Source organism: Osmerus eperlanus, chromosome 17 (genome assembly GCF_963692335.1).
Source record: "Osmerus eperlanus chromosome 17, fOsmEpe2.1, whole genome shotgun sequence".
Lineage (NCBI taxonomy): Eukaryota > Metazoa > Chordata > Actinopteri > Osmeriformes > Osmeridae > Osmerus > Osmerus eperlanus.
In genome coordinates, this window is record NC_085034.1 from 3,363,276 (window position 1) to 3,379,938 (window position 16,663).

The 16,663-nt window shown below is 44.5% G+C and overlaps 2 protein-coding genes across 8 annotated transcripts; one reads left to right on the forward strand and one right to left on the reverse strand.

Annotated features, from left to right (window-relative positions):
- Positions 1–84: 84 nt before the first annotated feature.
- On the reverse strand, positions 85–3,767 carry strap (serine/threonine kinase receptor associated protein). Of its 7 annotated transcripts, none has more exons than XM_062482897.1 (10): positions 3,702–3,767; positions 3,272–3,413; positions 2,922–3,057; positions 2,510–2,591; positions 2,341–2,413; positions 2,151–2,250; positions 1,441–1,578; positions 1,236–1,372; positions 860–1,051; positions 85–726 (listed from the first exon to the last, which is right to left on the reverse strand). In XM_062482897.1, the coding sequence occupies exons 1-10, from the start codon at positions 3,711–3,713 to the stop codon at positions 665–667; spliced, it is 1,074 nt and encodes a 357-aa protein (XP_062338881.1). In that variant the 5' UTR covers positions 3,714–3,767; the 3' UTR covers positions 85–664. The 7 variants fall into 7 exon arrangements, with proteins under 7 accessions (XP_062338881.1, XP_062338886.1, XP_062338880.1 ...); XM_062482902.1 differs by having other exon boundaries at positions 860–1,009; positions 3,702–3,764; XM_062482896.1 differs by having other exon boundaries at positions 85–729; positions 3,702–3,761.
- A 566-nt stretch (positions 3,768–4,333) lies between these two features.
- Positions 4,334–15,974, forward strand: etnk1 (ethanolamine kinase 1). The gene is made up of 8 exons (XM_062482895.1): positions 4,334–4,601; positions 6,415–6,674; positions 7,287–7,427; positions 8,308–8,450; positions 11,596–11,679; positions 11,816–11,976; positions 13,292–13,365; positions 13,624–15,974. Exons 1-8 carry the CDS (start codon positions 4,455–4,457, stop codon positions 13,694–13,696), a joined length of 1,083 nt encoding a protein of 360 aa, XP_062338879.1. The 5' UTR covers positions 4,334–4,454; the 3' UTR covers positions 13,697–15,974.
- The last annotated feature ends 689 nt before the right edge of the window (positions 15,975–16,663 follow it).

The following is a 16,663-nucleotide window of genomic DNA, read 5'->3' on the forward strand; positions in this document are numbered from 1 at the left end:
TAATATGTTGCACTCATTATACAAGCAATCGGTGTAAGCCATATGATTTCCGAGCAAAGATTCTAAAATGATAATTCATTGTAATGTAAATAAAATAATGCTTGTCTTTTTTTTAATTATTTAATTACTCAACACCGCAAGGTTGCAAAAAACAAAACAATGCAATAAACTCAAGTAATTTTGCTCCCTTGTGTGTTACTGTTACATTTCGCCAATATAAAACACGTTGACGGTTACATAGCCACAAAAATAAAATGTATACATAGATCTTGATGCTCTCTTTGAGAAAAAAAAACTTCCCCTCACCCGTTTAACCAGTGTATTTTCCAAATTAGAAAAAAATAAAGTCTAGGATAAATGTTTCCCCCAGTTTTAAACAAAGTAGCACATGGGGTCAAAACAACGTTGAACAAACAGGTAATGTAGATCTAGAGCTATTCAGAAAGAAAGCAGGCAGCGATGAGACATTGGCTCACAGGTCTACTACTTTTCTCTGGTGCCCATATTGTGTGTGTGTAGTTTGTCTGAACTCAAGTCAGAGCTCAACTCCACGCTTGTCCCCTGTAGAAGAGGAGTGGGTACAGGTACTGTTCTCCTGGCAGAAACACTGGTTTGAGACTGTAACAGCCTGCTCTTACATTCATCCCGTTCTCCTCGTCCACGTTCAGGCCTTTATCTCAGGGGCCGTGCAGTATGGCGTCTCAGAGATCTCTGATGCCAGCTCCTCTGCTGGGAGGAATAAAATCAACAAATGAAGTTAATAACTACATTGAAAACTGTCCAGATGACAGGGATGCTGACTGTAGACCGAGCAGGTTTACTTCAAGTACTGTATGTTAGGCAGCCAATCGAGACTCACCAGGAAGTATGCACTTCCACAGGCCGTAGGTTTTCCCCACTGCAGTTTGCCATAGACGGAGCGTACCATCTTCAGAGCCGCTGGCATAGAGCTCCCCATCAGGACTGAAGCGCACACAGTGGACCGGTCCAAAATGACCCTTGTAGGACTCTACAATGGGTTGAGAGAGGCCAGCGAGACCAACATTTTTTCCTATAAACCAACTGCACAGTCACAGACTGAAAACGAATGTCGGTAATTTGAGATTACCGACATCTCGGTAATCTCAATTGAAAGAAATTTAAGAAATATGTCTCAATTATCTGTCAGGAATGCCATCTCAATAGGTGTGGCCTAAGCACAAGACTTCTATAAGATCCAGACACCACCAGCTTACCCAATTCCTCTTTGGTACTGTAGTCAAATTTATAGAGCTTGAAGTCATCTCCGCCAGCAACAAAGAATTCCTTGTCAGGATGTAGAGAGGCTGAGTGGATGGAAGCAGGGGCATCCACTGTCTTGATCAAGTCAAGGCTAAAATGGAGGATGACTCAGGGTCAATACCAACACAAACCCAAACAAAGACAGACTTTTGACAGTACCTGAGGGCATTGTAGAAAGCGATGGTCTTTCCATAGGTGATGACTAGGACCTCTCCATCAGGGATGTACTCCATGCTGCTAACTGACATATCAAAGGACAGTGTCCTCACAGCCTCTGTGGAATTCCTGTCCCACAGTCTGAACACACATAAACATGGTATTTAACCAGCTTCCACATGATGGTGGTTATTGTCATGATTCCATCTTAACCCTTGTGTTATCTTCGGGTCATTCTGACCCATCAGTCATTGTGACCCACCGTCGTATTGCGACAAATTTACCTCATACAAAAACAAAGTGAAGCATTTTCTTTTAACTGTCGGGCTGTCTCAGACCCCCCACATTGGAATGGTTAAAAGAAAATTATTTGTATTTGTTTTTGTATTGGGTAAAATTGGGTAAACACAACGATGGTTCGTTATGAACCTTTGGGTCATGTGACCCGAAGGCAGCACGAGGGTTAAGTGACATACTACCCTCCTGTATTCACAGGCCACATTACTCAGGGAAACGATCATGCAAATTAAAAACCAAATGTCTGAGGGTGTTCAAAGCTCTTTCAAAACTAGAACAATGGACTTCAGGATACGCACACTATAGCCACAAACACACACTCTGTGTTTTCCATCTTGTGTACAGATTTCAATACAATAAAACCTGACTTGCCATGATGGCTAGGAGGTTAATACCTCTAGGGGTACACTACTGACCTTACAGTTTTATCATCGGCAGCTGAGAGGATCTGCTTGTCGTTGTTGCACCATAGAGCTTTCTTGATGGCAGAGGTGTGGCCAGGTATCTCCTGAGGCTCTGGGGGACATGCAAACGCATCCAAGAACGAGTGTATAGTAAATAAGGCAAAGTGTTTAAATGTAAACAGACAGCTGCATCGATACTGACCTGCTTCAGGTTTGCTGAGGTCATAGATGCGTATCAGCTTGTCGTTTCCCCCTGTCAACAGGTGGTTGCTGTCCTGTCCTCACAGACAGGACGAGAGAGAGGTTGATGGATGAGTTGCTTGCCCGTCAGATCCATTTAAAAGTAGCCATGACAGTAAATTCGATATTACCTGAGTAAAATTGACAGACTTGACAATGTGCTTGTGTGCCAATGTGAGGACATCTTCTCCAGTCACTGCATCCCACACCTTTCTGGAGTAAGGAACGCCACAGTTAGTCACAGCCATGTACGTGGCCACATTCCACATGCACTTTTTCATATGTACATTTACATTTAGCAGACGCTCTTATCCAGAGCGACTTACAGTAAGTACAGGGACATTCCCCCGAGGCAAGTAGGGTGAAGTGCCTTGCCCAAGGACACCGTAATTTTGGCGGCCAATAACCTCAGTTCATTAATCTTCCATTTTCATCTCAGCGAACAGAAAATAGGGAGTAGGGCTTGGAAAGTATGTTTAATAGTCTACCAAGAAGACCAGTGTAACTCGAGCAGCTGTGTTTCCGTCCTGTGTCCATACTCACGCAGTGAAGTCAGCAGCAGCTGTGGCTGCTTTGGTGGCTTCTGTGTTCAGAGTGGCACCCCAGACAGCACCTTTGTGACCCAGGAACGTTCCGATCCAGTCCCCTGTGTCTCCCTGGCGCAACATGGGTTTACCATCTTGGAGGTTGGGACAAAAGTCAGAGGAGCAAAGTTGACCGAGGTTAGTTGGGTGACATATACAGCCAGTTATCTCCCAGGATATATGAGCATACGGATGAAACGTGTTCCAACTCATGAAATATGAGGATGGACAACAACATGAGCTTGCCTTACATGACGGTTGAGACATTTAGTCATGGCCTTAATGACGTAGTGGAGTGAACTTCCTTACCTTTGCAGGCACTGATGAGAAAATACCCATAAGCAGTTATACCACTGAAGGCAAGATCCACAACAGGTCTGGTGTGGCCTGAGCAAGTCAGTGGCGTTTGCCTCATCGCCATGCTTTGCTGGCTAAGGAATAACGAAAACAACTGCTAGAAGTTAACTGACAGAAATTCAGCTAGCTACCTAGCTAAACGTGTATAGAATAAGAAAGCTAGCTTTAGTTAGCTACAATAGTAGCACGTTAAAGCAGTAAAACACAAATTATGTGGATATATCACTGTGCACGGTTATGAAAATATGCGTCAAGCTAAGTTAGCTTTCTAGCTAGCTAAGGCTTGATGTTTTAGTGAAGGTAAAATTATCTCACTCCCATCGAGGGTGTGCTAATAGCTACAATATTGCAACTAGCTAGCAACGTGAAGTCAGCAAAGTACCCGTAAAATCATAAACAGTCACCCAAGTTCTACAGCTGAAGCGCTTCCGGTGTCAATGATTTCAGCTATTTTTCCTTCAAAATAAAGGTAGCTCTAGCCTATCCATTTTCAGATTCGAGTGTCTTTTGATTCAATTTAGTGCTCGATCCCTTGACCAATATTCATATATGTACTTTTCTCATTAATAATAATAATTTACGTTACAATGTGTTTGTGACTGGTCTTAAGTTCATTACTGTACTAGTTTATATATAATTTAAAACATTATTATCGTACGACTACTTAGGATTAAACCGTATTTGTGATAATGGCAAATGAAGATTTCCCTTTGATCGATTAGTATTCACATGACACAGCTGCTCTAAGTCAAAACTGTTGGTCTATCTCAGCTTTAAATAAAAAAAGATTACTGACGTCGACATGAATACGTCGATGGGAAGTGTGTCTAAGAGTGTTTGGTTTGTCTTAAACCTGGAAGTAACCTTCCCCATGACTTACTAAAATCATGAAGGACTGAGTGATAAGGTCGCCGCTCCAGCACCGCAGGGACGTATTTATGTAGTAAACGATCAGCATTTATGAGTCACACGATTTACCAGAATGCTTTGCGAATCTGATCTTTTTCTGGGTGGGATTTTGTGAGAGGCGTTGCCGCATATCTAGACTTTTTATCCTTGTACCCAAGCTGGACTTCATACATACGCATTTACTGCCATACTGTAACCACCTTGGTGAACAACTGTAATTTTCAATATGGCCAACTACATCCATGTACCCGACGAGGCTCCCGCCGTACCCAAAATAGATGTAACATTAGACGAAAACGATTATAGGTCTGGCGCATTGAGACTCGTCAAAGAACTGAGACCGAATTGGAAACCATCTGAGGTCAAGATGAAGGTACTGGCCTCACAATATATTGTATTTGTTTTCTGTAGAACCTTTCTTTTACCTTGACGGTAAATTGCAGTCGTCGGCGTCATGTGTAGTATATGTTTCCTAGCTCAATTTACATAATCCGGGTGATGCGCCTTTTTAAATAGGAGCTGCGTCAACGCTTTGCTGCTTCTTTGCGTGGTTTTAACAGGATGAATGGACGAAGCGAAAAATATATAGGCCGGTTTACTGAGGCAGGCTGGCTGTCAAGGTTTTATCTATCAAAAACAAACAATGACAAATATTAGGATCAGGAGGTGCAAACGGTACTTATACAGTTATTAGTAGGCCTATTCATCATTATTTAGATTCTTCATATCTCAAAATAGGCCTACATTTTCTTTTTCTTTTTACGTGTGTCAAATAGACCTATCATAAACACGACCTATATATTTTGCTTGCTAGAATCTGCCGGTGATGGTGGGGGATTGACATTTTGATAATGAATAGACAGTACAGTGCTTCACTGCCCGCCCACAAATCCAAGACAAAAAGAAATCGCCACAATGCAAGATCTTCTAGGAATGAGGGTGGAGATATAGCTTTTGGTTCGGTTATGAATTAGTCGTAATGTTGTCTTGCATGACACTAGGCAACGTTGAACAGGGAGTGGTTTTTAAAATGGTATACATTTCTCGAAGTTTCTGTAAAGGGATCGTGGAATGTTCTAGATGTTTCCCAGTTGATCTGGTGTGGTCTGTGGAAATATCACTGAGATTCAAGAGAAGTGCTTCCGTCTAAGCTGCTGCTATGAAACACTGAGAAACACAAATAGTACAGTAGACCACCTCATACCAATATTTGCTTCTGTCCTATGACCCTGCCAACCAACCATGTGAACATCTGGGAAGCACTCACAAACCTACTCTGCAGGTTTAACTACTGAATGTAAATAAACAAGTGTAGTCAAGCAAACTAAGGGGGTGGTACAAAAGATTATGTAAGAAATTCCTTCTCCCTCTCAAAACCAAAACAGAATGGGAAGAGTGGTTCCCTTGACAGTCACAGATCGGGGGGTGTGGTTCCTCTCGGTAAACAGAGTAAAATACCCCCTCCACACCACGCCCCCTTCCCACCTCTCTGGTTGTGGGCCTATCCTTCAATTCTAAGAAAATTAGCACTCAGCACATGCCTGCCGTAGCTTGCTACAGCAAAATAAAATTCCTTGCGTGCTTCTGGTCCCTAGTCAATCCCTGATAGTGTACACGATTAGTGTTGGAATGCCCGGCCCCTCTCAAATGTTTCCACTCTCATTTAGGGGTAACAATTCTGTCTAAACCCCTCTCAGACAATCCCTCATCTCTATAGCCACATCCATGCGTATCTCTTTTGTCCTCGATCCTCATCCAAAACACGAGGCAGAAGTTACGTCAGGTTTCCACTGGTCAAAACATCACAAGCCCCTCCAGGAAGGAGGTGAATGACAGGGCTGGTGATTGGTTGGTGAATGATGTGGGTGCTGACTGTATTGTATGTGAATTTTAGACTCTAGAGTCTGAAAAAAGCTAGACTGTTGATTTGACAAAACATTTGTCTAGAAAGTAAGATGATGTGTGACACATTTAGTCAAATGGACCAAAAAGATGCAACTGGGAAAGTGAAATGGACAAACACGACAGGAAATGCAATCATGCCAACACTCATGCCAAGATTGTAGTCAGGCATATGCCACTGACATCTAGACTGCTGCACAGAATGGTTGTAATGGCCCGACTTAACTTGGCCCACTATTTCTCATTCTCTCCTCCTCCATATTCAACCTCCAACCCCCTTCCAGTTTTTCACAGATGGGATAACCAATAAGCTGCTAGGTTGTTACGTTGGGGCGATCATGAAGGACGTGGTTCTGGTTCGTATCTACGGTAACAAGACAGAGCTGTTTGTGGACCGGGAAAACGAGGTGAAGAGTTTCCGGGTGCTGCACGAGAACCGCTGCGCTCCACACCTCTACTGCACCTTCAACAACGGCCTTTGCTACGAGTTTCTCCAAGGCACTGCACTAGAGCCAGAACACATTCGCAGCATGCCCATGTTCAGGTGAATAACACCCACACACACACACAACAAGAACATACAAATGTTCAGATGACTAACACACACACACACCCACAACAAGAAGATACCAATGTTCAGGGGACAAACACACCTACACACACACACACACACACACACACACACACACACACACACACACACACACACACACACACAACAAGAACAGACCAATGTTCAGGTGACTAACACAATGACATGCCTATGCTGAGGTGAATAACATACACAACAACCCAATACAGTGACATACCAGTATTATGATAAACCGTACCATTGTCCTGGTCATTATCCTCCCCTTCCTCCCTTCCAAAAAGCTCCATAAGGGAGAGAATGTGAGGAATCTAGGAAGTACTTCTGAAACGCCACCCAAGTTCTCGTCACTTAAGTCGTTTGAGGAAAATGTGGCCAGGCATTAAGATGGAAACTTTTGTTTACGACATTCAGGTTAACGGTGACAGAAACACACCTAGTTTTGCTTTCTCAATAAAATATAAAAAGAACTGACCACACCCCTGTTGCTTGGACGTGAGAGAACTCTATGCTACTCCTCCTACTGTTGCTACCAGGCTCTCATGTTTCACCATCACCACCCTACAGGCTCATCGCCAGGCAGCTGGCTAAGTACCACGCCATCCATGCTCACAATGGCTGGGTGCCCCAGTCCGACCTGTGGCTGAAGATGGGCAAGTACTTCGCCCTGGTGCCCAAGTACTTCCAGGACCCTGAAATGAACCTGAGGTGAGACATACTGCTCTCTAGGAGTGAGGGATGTGGTTACCCTGTTTGGGAAGTTAGTTTTGTGTCAGTGGGATTGAGTTTCTTTGGGGCAGGCAGGGGACCAGTTTGAGATGATTCCTTCTCAGTATGAAGAACTGTGATTGATGTGTAATGACAGCATTTCTTGTAGGTCCCATGCATTTGTTTTTAGCTTCTGATCTCGAACATGTTCTTCTTGATAAGACTGCCATGCTGAATGTGGAGTTAGCAAGTAGGATATCGCAGGTTGGATAACGTGTCAGATGCCTGACCAATGACATAAGTGCTCACGTGATGACATGTTTCATACCTGACGAAATGGCCTCCATGGTAGTTTGGAATTTCAGTTCAGAATTGTGAGCTGAGTTTCTAACGAGGTTCTAAGTCATCTGCTTCCTTTAGCTGAATGTTGTGTAATGTTGTCAGCTCTTTCTAAGAAAAGGCTCAAGACGCACTTGTTCCGGGAGTACAACGGCACTTAGGAATGCTTGGCTGGACCTGATGTTAGTTTCCTCCAGGATCACAATGACTCGTATTGAGAGACTTGTTGCTCTTGTTGGTTAGTTGTAACGGTTTCAAATTCTTGTACTCGCTGTGAAATATTCTACTGGGAGTCGGGCTATTAATCAGAAGGTTGTTGGTTCGTTTCCCGGCTGTGCCAAATTACATTGTGTCCTTGGGCAAGGCACTTCACCCTACTTGCCTCGGGGAGAATGTCCCTGTACTTACTGTAAGTCGCTCTGGATAAGAGCGTCTGCTAAATGACTAAATGTAAATGTAAATTTAGCAATGTCTGTTTACCACCTTCACCTTTCAAACCTCCCACCTTTTCTCCAATCCTCAATCCCCCCCCCCCCCCCAGGCTGAGTGTGGAGGTGCCCAGCTCCAGGTGTCTGAGGCAGGAGATGGTGGAGCTGCAGCAGAGCCTGTCCATGCTGGGTTCCCCCGTGGTGCTCTGCCACAACGACCTGCTGTGTAAGAACATCATCTTCAACCAGGACGGAGGTGAGACTGCCCCCCCACACACCACAGCTGCCGCACACTCCCACTATAGCAAACACTGTACTGTACTGTACTACACTGTACCGCTACTGCGCTGGCCACCGCACAGGTAGGACTACATTTATATTGCCCCCCCCCTCCCCTTCCCGCAGTCCTACAACATGTAGGATCAATAACACCCAAGTCACATAATTAGATTGAGCGGCTCGTTTCATTGTGCAAGGCTAATAGTCTATGAGTCTATGCTACTGATTTTAATGCTATGGACCCGGCTGTGTTGTATACAGCCCCCCCCATCTCCTACCCAACCCCTTCCACTGCCATGTCATTCCAGCCTGCAGTGAAGGGTTGCCATGCAGAAGCCCTGTTGAGTTTCATTAATATCATGTTTTTATTTTGTGGTGCTTTTGGGAATGTTGTTCTTTTGTTATGTTGTGAATGCTTTTTTTGGCACTAACGCCCCAGTGAGTGAAAAGAAGACTCTCTTAATAGGTCAAGGTCGACTATACTGGTCACTGGCCTTCGTAAGAGTGGAGGGTTTGGACACCTGGGGTGAGGGTAAAGGGGTGGAGGGGGAGATAAGAGTATGGGAGGGAGGGCGGGTTGGAGGGACGTGTGTGGGGGAGGGAGGGTGGAGGGGGGGAGCGATCTCACAGCTCCTTGTCTCCAGCTTTTCTCTCCTAGGAGTGACTGCAGCTGCAACAAGGGTGGGAACCCTGTCCCGGAGAAGAGAGAGAGAGAGTGCGAGAGAGAGAGAGAGACACAGAGCTTTGAGGAGCCCCACCCAGTTCAGACCAGTGCAGCTCCCTTGATCTCAGCCTAGAATAGATGTAGGACCTGTCTCTCTCTCCCCATTGTACCACACTTGTCCCTGATAACTGAGTTTCACCCTGCCAGACTACGCCCTCATTCCTAGAAACAGCGCAGCATTGGGAGCCAAAGGAGGGATCTGTGGATTCTAGTAAAACTTCAATTTCTTTGAGAATGACGAAATAACCTGCCTGATAGATTCCGAACACTGCAGTAAACATCTCTGTATTCATTTGACTTCAGTCTGTACACAGTGGCAGGGTCTTGTAGTTAGTATATAGCTGGTTTACCAAACAAAAATGTAGCCTGAGCTAGAAGTAAAAAAAAAAAATAGAAGAAAAACCTTCAATGACAGATTTAGTCCTTCTTCCTCCTTGTATCTGGGAAACCAGTTCTCAGAAATGGAGTTAGGCCCCTCCCCCACTGTAAAAGAGAAGAGCATAACCTCTTCTTCCGACAGTAACATTGTTTACCCTCCCCCTCCTGCCAAGTTTGCTGCTGAGGCCTACATAAACCTGACCACTTTTTTACCACTTACTTCCCTTTCAACTTTGCTCGTAGTCAAGTTCAGACGATAAATGCCACTTGCTGAGAAAGGGGAGATGATTTTGCACTGACAATTATCAACTGCTAAGATTTCATACTTCCCTCAGAACTATTTAGCTTTTATTCAAGTCAGGTGACAGAGAAAGAGAGCGAGGCATTGTGTGAGAGAAGAAAGAGAAGGAACTTAAGAAGCATTTGGCTACATGGATTTTACTTAGAACTTAAACAATTATTTGAACAAGCATATTTTAAATTGTGAGAAAGAGAGGAGATAACAAACTATTCCCCTTGCCCTAAAGCCAAAACCTGCTGTTGTCTTTGCATCAGGAAACTACTTCTTTTTAACGTTTGCATAAAAGTGGGAGGCGTCATAATATCGGCTCGTATGTGGACCAATGAAAATGCGGCTTTGGAGGGGAGTGTTATAAAAAGGGGGAAGTGTGTATGAGGCCACTGCGAGGGAAAATGGGTTGGCAGCAGAGCCTTCATGATGTGAGCTTGTGTGCGAGTCTGTGTGTGTCTGACTGTGTGTGTGGATGTGTGTGCGCGCGCATGTGTGTGCGACAGATGTGCGTTTGCCCCAATCTTTTCGTCTGCTGCACAGGGCTATAGGCACTGACTGGAGGTGTTCTGTTGTGTCCCGCAAGGACCGCACCGCGTCTGGTAACCACCTCACGTGTCTTTCTCTGTAGTCCAGCACTCTGTCAGACAACCTCAGACACGCACACACACACACACACACACACTATATATGTGACACACAAGGCCGAAAACATGTCGGCTACAAACACAGGTTATCATTTTGACTTACTGGATTTGAGTGCGTCTATAGAGCACTTTAACAAGACTTTAACGCCAGTGTAGAACTGGTTTCTAACACTGGTGTGTGTTATACAGCTAGACAGATTTGACAGTACTATCCACAGTGGGGAGGCAAGGCTTTGTGTTTTGATATCTCCATCTCTCCAAACATTAACAGAGAATGCGTCATTGTTCTTCAATGGCAATTGCAGCCTAATGCAGTATTCATTTCTCCCCCCTAGAGGGCAGCACTGTCCCCTTTTCTCTCCCTGGCGCCTCCCTCGTCTGCATGATTCATCTTTTTTCATCTGTCCACCTCACAGGTCAATGATCATCGCATGACCTTCTCCCCGACTGCCTCCTCTTTCGGACTCTTCTATTAAACAAGCAGATTCACCCTGAACTGTCATGTCTTCCTCTCCCTCTCTTTCTCTCCTCTGGTTCTTCCATCATCTCCTGCACGGTGCTTTGATGAAACATCCTTTAAACTGGCTCCTATCTTTGTAATGCCTTTTGAGTATGTGGAAAAAGTTGATGACCCCAACCCCTTTGTTAGAACATGACTGATTTAATATATTTGGACACATGACAGATGTGGCTGTCCCTGTCTATATAAGTGGAGAATGTGGAAGTGAAACTGACGAGGGTTTAAAGATTGGAAGTCCCCCTTTTTGATTCTCAGAAGAAAACAACTACTCCATTATGACCACGTGGGTTGTCAACTTTCTCCATCAGAGTCCTTGAAAGCATGGGACTATTCACCTCTTTATTCTGTCCACACTATATCACCTTCATCGCAAATTTCTGCAGCTCGTCATGCTCAAAATGCAAACTCTTCCTCCACTTCACCCCCAAAGTCCTGTGAAGGCTGTCAGTCAAACTAGAAAAGAACCTGGATAGACTAGACTAGGGTAATCAGTGGGATTAAAACACAGCATTGTTATGTCCCTGCTCTCCACCCGCTTCTAAACAAGCCTTCCTGTCTTTCCAGGCAGTGTAAAGTTCATTGACTACGAGTACGCAGGGTACAATTACCAAGCCTACGACATTGGGAACCACTTCAATGAGTTTGCAGGTAAGTCCTTCACGGAGCGTGAGTAGTTGGAATGCTCTGATGCCTGTCACACTCCACTGCCGTGGTACACTTTAACCACTGGTAATGGACAGAGTTGGTGGATCAATATCCAAATACCGTGTGTGTGTGTGTCCAGGTCTGAACGAGGTGGACTATAGTCATTACCCGGGGCGCAGCCTGCAGCTGGAGTGGCTGCGGTCCTACCTGGAGGCCTATAAGGAACACAAGGGTCAGGGCAGCCAGGTGACGGACAGAGAGGTGGAGGTGCTCTACGTACAGGTCAATCGCTTTTCACTGGTGAGTCACACGCTCACACACACACACGCTTAAAACGCACTCAATCCGCAGTGAAATACAGCCACTGTTGCACACAGTTCTGCATACGGTGTATGTACGTTGACCTTAGACAGCCTTTAATCTCAATCTCCATTGATGCCTGGTGTTGTTTACTCTGTCTAAGAGGAAGAGCAGGGTAGGAGAAAGGCTCTTCGCTGGAGGAACCAGGGCTAGAGCACCACTTCCTTTCTAAGCTTCTCATATGGAGCAACAGGGAGAAACAGCAGGCTTGCTTTGAAGTTACAGACATTGATATTTGACCCCTGTGCTGCACTCTTCAGAGAATTAGACGTGGGTGCTTCAGACGTGATACCTACAAACTACCGGAGGAAGCTAATTGTGCAAGGAAGCCTGCGTGCGTGTGATGCCAAACGCATGAGTCATAGCCTGGTTGAATGGCTCTTGGCTCATTAGTTCAGTTTATGGTCAGCAGCAAGGGCAACTTGGAGTCAGAGTGCTGCTGTGTGTCCAGATAAGGCTCCTCTCCTTTGTATGGTCCTGTGTACAGCAAAAGTTAACAACTAGTTGTACAACTAAACATACAGAAGCACTATTAAAGTGCCGTGCATTTACACAGTAAGTTAATTACTTGTGTATAATTTTGTTTGGAGAGAGAGCTAGGCTTGCTTTATTCACACTTTTCCATTGCTACACCAAGATCAGCATGTGGTAGGCAGTAATTCAGCAGACAACCTTGTTGATTAGATACAAAGTAATGATTAAAAGCAAAGGAATGGTGAAGTATAATATCAATATTATATATATTCACATCCCGGCAATCTTTATTTACTGTGTCTTGATGGTCGCATATTCCATCCGTTTGAGTTGACGCTCCAACATTCTCTGGCAGTTCGGATGAGATCAAGGTGACCTTGGTGTGTAGAGCGCAGGTCATTGGGTAACCGGAGCACAGGGTAACCCTACACTCCTGCAGGACAATGCTGCTGGTCTCCAGGTGGGTGTGCTTTTGTTGCGTGGTGTAACAGAGCTGGGCAGAGAGGCATGAACAGAAACGGTAGCCTGGACGCCGTGACCTGTAAAACCCTGTCTGAATCAGCCGACAGCGGCCTAGCAACCTCCATGGACACACAGCAAACATGGAGAGGCACAACACTGGACGAGGACTCTTCCTCTTGGTCTTCCCTTTGTCTTATTACCATCACTTCCTCTCTTTTTTTCTTACACGTGTGAAAAAGGTGATGCCCTAAGACCATTTTCTTTTCTTTTTGTAATGGTTTTATTAATCACCTCCAACCTTCTGTTCCTTTGTCTCTAGGCATCTCATTTCTTTTGGGGGCTCTGGGCTCTGATTCAGGCCAAGTTCTCAACCATTGACTTTGACTTCATGGGGTAAGACGCCACAGCTATACAACTGTACTGAACTGCAGTGTCACTCCCAGATTGTTTAAAGAATACCATGACTAGATGTGAAGTTACATGTTGCAAGTTTTGTAGCTCATCTCCAGTGTGTGAGCTGCTATTATTATTTTGTCTGTCTCTTTGACTGCTAAGGTGATCAGACGTCACTGGTCAGCTAGACATGGCACAGTGATGTCTTATCCACACGGTCAGTACTCACTGTTCTTTTTGTTGAATGCTTTCTTTCAGATATGCAGTCCTTCGCTTCAACCAGTACTTTAAGATGAAGCCAGAGGTGGCTGCTCTAAAATTCCCAGAATAAAAGTCCTACTTCCTGCCCGGTCCTCATATGTTAACTGTAGAGCTCCCCCTAGGGGCCAGAAAGATGAGCCAGAGAACCTGTGCAGACCAATCTATCACCTCCTAGACCCTGACTACACTCCTGGCCAGGCAAGGAAACCCCTTGACCCTACCCCAACCCTCGCCCCCAGGCCTTTCCTAATTAACACTTTAACTGTGTTCACCCACCTGAGACTGAATTAGAGACCAGACACTATCAAACATACAGCTTTCAACCAGGACAGATCCATCCAGACCTTTTTAAGTAGTTTTCTAGTCACAGAATGACCAGATATAGTATGCAATGATAGCAGCCAACACTATGGCTTGTTTGTGTAAAACAAGCAGGCAGGGCACATGACCATTGATAATAAGGTTAGTCTAGTGTAATGTTAGCCCAGTGTTGTGTTCCCAGCCTATAGCCATAGGACAAACATGGACCAATTCAGCTGTGTAACGAATCAAGTATCTCTTGTCAAAAAGGAATGTTTTAGAGAAAGAGAACCTCTAGTGTTCTGGAATTGTAATAGATAAGGAGGCTCGATTAGGTTCAAGGATCTTGTTTTTTTATGTTTTAGGCTATTGGTTTTATGTTCTAGGTTCTATGCTTGAGGCTCCATATGAGGTTTGATGCTCCAGGTTCCTGACTGATGGGTTACACCAAGGAGTTTATGTAGGTTTACGTCCCTTCCAAGGCAGCACTTCTCCCTAATATGGGTCAGTCACTGGGTGGAATGTCTCAGTATCAGCACCACACCTCAGGGTGCTGTGAAGCCTTCAGTGGGGCCACTGTCATGCCTCCCCCTCCACTGCTACATAGACCCAGTCAGATCAGGCACTGAAGCACAGATCTGAAGTTCTTATCCTTCACCGAGAGGGCTTGCAGTCCAGGTTAAGATTGGGTTCATTCGGGGACTGCGTATGACACCGTATCAGTCGAATTAGAGGACCAACAAACACTATTTTCTCTGACGAGTGTGACTGTAGACATCGTAGCAAGTCTCTAACTGGTACACTCAAAGGCTTGTCTCCTTCTATTTGTTTGTTTTTACAACAGTGCTTGGTTGAAGACGTTCTTTACCAGAGGAACGTTCATCTACTTGGTTAACAAACCAACACCAAAGTGCTGAAATGTTTTTGCTGTATATAATGCACGTGTATTTTTCCACTTAGACACGCGGAAGAAAGAAATTATGTATGATATTAACTTTTTAAAAGTGGCTAGTTTTTATACCTATTTAAGCGTCTGGAAGGTCTTGGACAGTGATGTGTGTCAGCCTCAGCCAGGGCTGACACCGTGGTGTGTACCACGACATCACTTCCTGTATGAACAGACCTTCCACTTGGACTGTTCACACCCTCACTGTCCCAGCCCTACAGCCACGCTGTCTGTCCTGCCTGTCTGTTAGTCTGTCCCAGCCCTACAGCCACGCTGTCTGTCCTGCCTGTCTGTCCACAGGGACTCAGACACGACGTAAGTCCAGGCATCTGTGTGTTTCCCACATGCCTGGGTTTAGGCCTTTTTGTTTTTCGCTTGCCTTTATTCTGGTGTGATTTCATTAGGGCGGCGGCGTGTCTGTCAGTGTCGGTCTCTGTTGTACATATTCTGACAAACGCTAAAAGGTCCAACGGTCCTGGTCTGGAATGCAGGGCTGTGTGCTCGGTCTAAGCTACAGTTTGGTGTGCGTTCCCTCACTTCCTGTCGTCTTAGGACGGAGATGTTCATGTGTGGTCATACCATGTTTTCATAACTCCTCAGTGTTTACAAGGTCCCATCCTGTCAGAATGTACGCCTGCACAGAGAGACTTAACTCTAGGTATACGATAATGTTTCAGTCGGAAGCCACAGACGGATGATGAAACAGCTGTCCTCTCACTCCTGCCTGATTCATCCACTCCTTTTTGTTTTTTTGTGTTTTTTTTCAAGTACATTTAAATGTGAACGTCAGAGAGAGTGTGTAAAAAAACAAAACACCCATAATACAATGTTTCTTGTGCACTTGTTTAACATTGTAAAGAAACGCATAATGCTGATGTCTGCTCTGGCGACTGTAGAATATGTGTATATGTACATTTAAAAATGTAATTAATATCTTTTGCTCGAACGTTGTCAAATGTGAATGAATGTACATATAGGGAGATCTGTTTTTTCTAAATTTTGCTGTTGGGTAAGAAGTAACTCTGGGTAAACTGTGAAATAATGTAACATTTAAATACTGTAAACAAGTGCTTTGAAAAAAAGATTAAAGTCTATACCCTTGCTCTGCTTGTTTGCTTTCATCCCTCAATCCTTTTTAGCTTTCTGCAAATCCCAGGTATACGCAATGAGGCACATTCAAAAGACTGTAACACTAGAAATACCTGTCGTAGAGTATGTATTACTTAGGAGCTGCATACGAAATAATAGAGCATTTCAATTGTCTTCCTCTGTGAGTTACCACAGCTCGCCAGCAGGGGGAGGTAGAGTCTTGAGACTGAGCCTTCAGTAGAATATTTTGAGCAGTGACTTCACAAACTGCAAACCCAGAAGGCACAGACTGACACAGAAAATATATGTTAAGTGAATGATGACAGTTATACACCTATCAGTGTAGTGGGAGTGAAGTCTTAAAGAATAAAACAACTGGTGCCAGACGAAGGCTTTCTATCTGGACCTCAGACAACGTGATCATGCCTGGATGTCCTCTTAACATCAGCAGTTTCTTTTTAAGTGAAATAATTGCAACAGAACAGTGCCGCTCCACTTTGCTGTCTGTAATTCAATTAAGTCCCTTCCCTCTAGCTCCTTTCTCACAGATTTGCACATTAATTACAAAATTCAATATCTGCAATTCATGCTTCCACTTATGCTCATTTTACAAAGGTCATTGTGAAATGACTTACAGAGAGTGATGCCAGGAGCTTACCCTCAGACTCACAAACTCCTATCAAACCCCTCCACACACATACA